Below are 6,538 nucleotides of genomic sequence, written 5' to 3'. Positions count from 1 at the left end.
CTAACAGACCTTTCAGGTGGAAGCACTTTGCCAAAGACTCAAAACGCTGTCCTTTCCTTATCATGTGTTTGTGATTCTGGCTTCTCCATTTAAGTTGTGAAGTCCTTGAGAGCAGAGACTATGTCTTACATGTTGAATGAATAAATGAATAAAGTGTGTTTGACACATATTTATGTTTTCCCCTTGAAGCCTAACAAATACTCTAGACTACAGAATATGAAACTGAATGACTTGTTAAATGATTAAATCCTAGATGTTTGTGTGGTTGTCCTGACTGGGGAGAGTGAGCACCTCTGATTCACAGATTGTTCACTTCTTAGACAAGAGTGTCCAAGGGGTCAATGACTATTAGTCTTGTTGACCAACAGAGACTTCTTCCCAAATATTGAGTATCTCCAGATTTTATATACTCAGATGTGGGAAGAGCTGATCATTTGAGTCAAAATGGCGGTGGATATGGAAGATTATAAAACAAAGTAACTACACTAGTAACTCTGGTTTCCTCTCCCCTTTCAGGCTGAAGGAGCCATGAGGGAAGAAAACCAGTCCTCTACCCTGGATTTCATCCTCCTGGGAATAACTGGTCGGCAGGAACAGGAAGACTTTTTCTTCATCCTCTTCCTCTTCATTTACCCCATCACTTTGATTGGAAACATGCTCATCATCCTAGCCATTCGCTCTGACATTCGCCTTCACAACCCCATGTACTTTTTCCTTGCCAATCTCTCCCTTGTTGACATCTTTTTCTCATCTGTAACCATCCCTAAAATGTTGGTCAACCACCTCTTGGGTAGTAAAGCCATCTCCTTTGGAGGATGCCTAACACAGATGTATTTCATGATAGCCTTGGGTAACACAGATAGCTACATCTTAGCTGCAATGGCCTATGATCGAGCCATAGCCATCAGCCGCCCACTTCATTATACAACAATTATGAGTCCACGCTCTTGTATCCTGCTAGTTGTTGGGTCTTGGGTGGTTGGAAACTCCAATGCTCTCCCCCACACTCTACTCACAGCTCATCTGTCTTTCTGTGGCAACAGGGAAGTGGCCAACTTCTACTGTGACATTACCCCTTTGCTCAAGCTGTCCTGTTCTGACATAAGCTTTAATGTGAAAATGATGTATCTAGGGGTCGGTGTTTTCTCCGTGCCACTGCTATGCATCGTTATCTCCTATGTCCGAGTCTTTGCCACAGTCTTACGGGTTCCCTCCACTAAGGGTATACTTAAAGCCTTCTCCACCTGTGGTTCCCACCTTACAGTTGTTTCTTTGTACTATGGGACAGTCATGGGCATGTATTTCCGCCCCCTGACCAGTTACAGCCTAAAGGATGCAGTGGTGACTGTGATGTACATGGCAGTGACCCCAATGTTAAATCCTTTCATCTATAGCCTGAGAAACCAGGACATGAAAGCTGCTCTGGGAAAACTCTTCAGTAAGAGAACTTCTTCATAACCACTGTGAGATCACACACGGATACTGCAGTCAATCACCAGTTAGGACGCACTTGGAAATCCTGCTCCAACATCATCCCTCCACAAGAAGACGCCTTTGGCCTCCCCAGCCTGAAATTCATTTTCTCAGAAATCTTGTAAGAGTCTGAAGAGACATCTTACTGAAATTATCACTTACAACATGTTTATGCGCCTTTTGGCAAAGTGGCAACACAAGAGATTGGGTTCAAATCCATGCTACTAGCAGGGGAAAACTGGGAAAGTCTGAGCCTTAGCTTCCCCATCTATATACTTGGAATAGTAACACCTGTCCTGCCTGTCATGGGGTGTGGTCACATAGCTCGTGCTTTGAAGACTGCAAATCACTAATCACATGCCAATTTTTTATTTGGTTATCGTGTTCAATCTCCTTCTCTGGTCTTGCAAGCCTCTGAGGACAGGAGCCGTCATGTGACACATGACTATTCCTTCATAAGCATGGTACTACAAAGTGTAGCCACAGATACTTGTATTACTTGGTGTGGTGGAGTGGAATGAATGCATGAAAACATTAGTATTTGAAATGTATTCTGAAAATAACTCGAGATAATCAGGTTGGGCATTATTTACCTCTCCTTAAAACCAGTAAAGACACTATCTGGGGAGAGATTGCTTGCTTACTCCATATTTTATTAAACTAGACTATCTCTAAAGATCCTAAGACTCTCCCTAAATATTACCAAAATGATAGTCATCGATAGGTTTATTGTTTTGTAAAGTAATAAAGATTCTGATTTAATGAATACAAAAAAGTTAGTAATTCATTATAATATAAAATAAAGCCACAGTGACTAAGAAAATCCTGGGTGCCAAATAATAAATGAAGAAAAATTAGCAGTATTGAAAATCCCATGACAATCTTTCTCAGCAAGCCCCAGGCAAGATGAGGTTTTGCTTCTGGTGACCAGTTCCAGTTGTGTAACTGACATTCCCTGAAACAGAGATCATCAATCCAGCAGGTCACTAAATCCCTACCAAAGAATTCCAAGATCTATGACTTGATTCTACTTATAAGAAAATCATAAAATTTTTCAAAATATTGATAACATATGAATGATCATTCATTAACCTCATATTTTCCAACAGGATTATAATTTTGAAGAGATAAGTGGTGAGTGCATCTTAGAACAGTATGCAAGTTGCTCTGTTATCTACTCTTTTTAACTGCCAGTAAAAATATAAAACGTTTCTATAGACAATAATTTTCTATTGCCAAGAATTTGCCCATGAATGTTGGAAGATGACATAAGTCATCTTTCTGGCACCAAGGATGGGAACTGTTGTGGAAATCTTCTTTTTGACCCAAAATGGATTTGATCACAAATATAGACATCTGTGTGAGTGAATGATCAATGCTGGTGGGATGTAAGTATTTCATTTAGGGAATTTTCAACGTAAGGCAATGAAAATCTCACAGAAATGTATTTATTAACAGTCTCTGCTCCAGAATATCAGAGTTTGAGATCTGCCTAGTTCACTGCTGTACCTTCCACACTGCATAGTAACTACTTAATAAAATGGTGTCTAGTGAATCCTGTAGTAGTACCTTTAAAGCATGAATACAAGGCTAATTTTTCTGCTATGCATAAACTCAATAAGGCCAAATAGAATGAGGTATTTCATATATTTCCCATGGAGAAATAATAACAAAGAAGATGTTATGAAAGAAATGTTGACCGGCGCCACGGTTCAACAGGCTAATCCTCCGCCTTGTGGCGCCGGCACACCGGGTTCTAGTCCCGGTCGGGGCACCGGATTCTGTCCCGGTTGCCCTCCTTCCAGGCCAGCTCTCTGCTGTGGTCCGGGAGTGCAGTGGAGGATGGCCCAAGTGCTTGGGCCCTGCACCCCATGGGAGACCAGGAGAAGCACCTGGCTCTTGCCTTCGGATCAGCGCGGTGCACCGGCCGCAGCGGCCATTGGAGGGTGAACCAACGGCAAAGGAAGACCTTTCTCTCTGTCTCTCTCTCTCACTGTCCACTCTGCCTGTCAAAAAAAAAAAAAAAAAAAAAGAAAGAAAGAAAGAAATGCTGAGGAAATGTAGACCCTCAGGAGAAGTCTAAACTTCCCCACTATCTACTCGCCACATCACGTTATCCTCTGTGGTAGGTCAGACAAGGGGAGCTGACCTCTCCTGTTTCACTTCCTGCAATAATCATATAGAGAATTGTTTCAGCTTTAACCGCAAGCAAAAGACATTACACCTGTATATCAAGTCTTGTCTCAGCAATCTCCTTCACATCTCTCAACCTGCTGTCCTGCAGTAATTTGAACACTAAGTTCAATGATTCCACACACCCATGTCCTGAAGTGACATTTCTCAGTTGCCCACAGGGACTTGCTACAGTTTGTTCAAATTTTAACAAACATAATACTGTTTTTAAAACATAAGCCCCTTGGGGCCGGCGCTGTGGTATAGCAGATAAAGCCGCTGCCTGAAGTGCCGGCATCCCATATGGGTACCAGTTCAAGTCCCAGTAGCTCCACTTCCGATCCAGCTCTCTGCTATGACCTGGGAAAGCAGTAGAAGATGGCCCAAAGTTCTTGGGCCCCTGCACCCACGTGGGAGACCCAGAAGAAGCTCCTGACTCTGGCTTCAGATTGGTGCAGCTCTGGCCATTGTGGCCAACTGGAGAGTAAATCAGCAGATAGAAGATCTCTCTCTCTCTCTCTCTCTCTCTCTCTCTCTCTCTCTTTTTCTGCCTCTTCTCCGCTCTCTGTATAACTCTTTCAAATAAATAAATAAATCTTTAGAAAAATTAAAAAATAAAACATAATCCCAAAAGATTATTGAGGACTTTTTCAAAAGGTTAAAAACAACCAAAAGATACACTTTTGAGGAATATATGCAAATATAAGGCAATATATATGTATATGTATATATATAATGAAATATTATTCATCCTTAAAAAAGGAGGTGATCCTGCCACTGGCAACAACACGGGTGACCTGGAGGATTATGATTATGTGAAGTGAACTGACCCGGACACAGACAGACAAGCACTGCATGATCTCATGAAATGTGGCATATTTATAAAGAGCTCAAATCCACAGAGAAAGAGAATGAACCAGTGGTTCCCACATGCTGGAGAAGGAATGAGAGGGGGGAGATGTTGGTCAAAGTATACAAAGAGCAGATGTAGAATAAACAAGTCTATAGATCCTAGAGTTCATGATGAGACTACAGCTGATAATAGTGCATTGTATCCAGGATTTCTGCTAAAATGGCTAAATGAGTAGATTGCAGCTGCTCTTGCCATGAGGTAGCGGCTGAGGGGTGGGGGTGGGGAACAGCCAACTATGAGAAATAATGGATATGCTCATTTGTTCCACTATAGTAACCACCTACCACTGTATGTCTGTCTTATAACATCATGCTGTCTATCTTAAACATTTACAACAAAATTTATTTTGAAAAAAATAAAGCAAAATTATGTTATTGATAGGACACATTAAAAATACATGAAGTGAGGGGCTGGCACTGTGGCATAGTGAGTAAAGCCGCTACCTGCAGTGCTGGCATCCCATATGGGTGCCAGTTCAAGTCCCGGCTGCTCTACTTCCAATCCATATCTCTGCTATGGCCTAGGAAAGCAGTGGAAGATGGGAGTGAACCAGTGGCTGGACAATCTCTCTGTCTCTCTGTCTGTCTCCTTCTTCTCTCTCTCTCTCTCTCTCTCTCTGCCTCTCTGCCTCTCCTTCTCTCGGTACTCTCATCCATTGTTGGAAGCAGGGGAAATTCACAAAAGTTCTTTGGAAAAATATATAACAATATCTACTAAAACTACATGTGGGACTTCCCTGTGATCCAGAAATTCCACTGCTAGGTATAAATGCCAAGTGATTTGTGTAGCTGTACTGTTTGCAACATTCAAAAACTGGAAACTCCAACTGTCTATCAATGGTAGAAGGGATTTTTAATGATTTATTCAAATGATAGAATGCTATACAGTAATGAACATGGACAGTCCACAACCACATACAATACTCATGGGCCTCACATACAATATGATGCTGAATCAAAGAAGAAAACTCTATACTTCCATGTAAATAAAGTACAGAAATAGATAAAACTAATTTATACCATTAGGAATCAGGGTAGCAATTACCTTTGAGAGAACAAATATTTGAAGGAGATATGAGGTGATTTCTGGCATGCTAGCAGTGTGTCTTTGATCTAAGTGTGGATTACTCATATGTGATCAATATGTAAAACTTCCTGACAAATTTTTGGATTTCATTTTATTTCCTAAAATAGTATTAGTGTAATTTTTCAGCCTGTGTCTGACAATTACATTTTCTGAAGTCCCTACATGCTTCCATGTGTTGGTTCTTGTTTCTGGAATCTTATTTCCCTGGGTGTTTGCTCATCTTTAGGTGTGTGCTAGACATTATGTTTGGAAAATCAGAGGCAATTTGAGGTGTAAGATGACATTATTTCCCTCCAAACGTGATTCTTTTCCAGTTGATTTTGTTTAGTACTTGGATCACTAGAAAGCTGGGATCGTCCTGATTTTCCAGACCTCTGATGACTCAAAGCACTCACTGTGTCACTCACTGTCAGTGTTTCTTATTCTTCCTCCTACCTCACATTTTGGGATTGCTGTACAATAAGAAAGTTGGGTTGCTCCTTGTAAACAAGAGTCATTTCCCAAGACCTCTAATTTCAGATATTAACATTGGAGCAATTATTCATGTTCATCTCAGAAGCTGTCTTGGGATTACCTCCCCAGAGCCTCTACAAAATCGATAATAGGTCTGATGTGGTCCTTGTTCAGCCCCTTTGTTCACTAATCTGGGACCCAGCACTTCTCAGATCTCCCAGCCTCATCAGGTTATAAAGAGTCTTAAATTTTGTCTTCCCTTTTGCAGGGACCGAAGACGCAGGCAAAAAGTCATCCCCTCCCACTTTAGACAATAGGACAAGGCACCAACTCATCCTCAGAAAACAGCGCCTTGCGTTGCTTCATGTCCTGACTGAATTTTCATCCTACAGAGGAAAAAAGGGGAGGAAGCTGAGCCAGAAACTCAGAACAGCACAGAGC

General features: G+C 41.4%; 1 protein-coding gene across 1 annotated transcript; it reads left to right on the top strand.

The window, feature by feature from the left end:
• The first annotated feature begins 528 nt into the window (after positions 1 to 528).
• On the top strand, positions 529 to 1,458 carry LOC108178519 (olfactory receptor 1A1). Its single transcript, XM_017348889.1, has one exon. It carries the CDS (start codon positions 529 to 531, stop codon positions 1,456 to 1,458), a length of 930 nt encoding a protein of 309 aa, XP_017204378.1.
• The last annotated feature ends 5,080 nt before the right edge of the window (positions 1,459 to 6,538 follow it).

Source organism: Oryctolagus cuniculus, chromosome 17 (assembly GCF_964237555.1).
Source record: "Oryctolagus cuniculus chromosome 17, mOryCun1.1, whole genome shotgun sequence".
Taxonomy (NCBI): Eukaryota; Metazoa; Chordata; class Mammalia; order Lagomorpha; family Leporidae; genus Oryctolagus; species Oryctolagus cuniculus.
The sequence above is the reverse complement of the archived record's forward strand: the minus strand, read 5'-3'. Positions and strand labels throughout refer to the sequence as shown.

Excerpts from the sequence above, each read along its gene's own strand:
- LOC108178519 (XM_017348889.1), top strand. The coding sequence starts at position 529 with ATGAGGGAAGAAAACCAGTCCTCTACCCTGGATTTCATCCTCCTGGGA.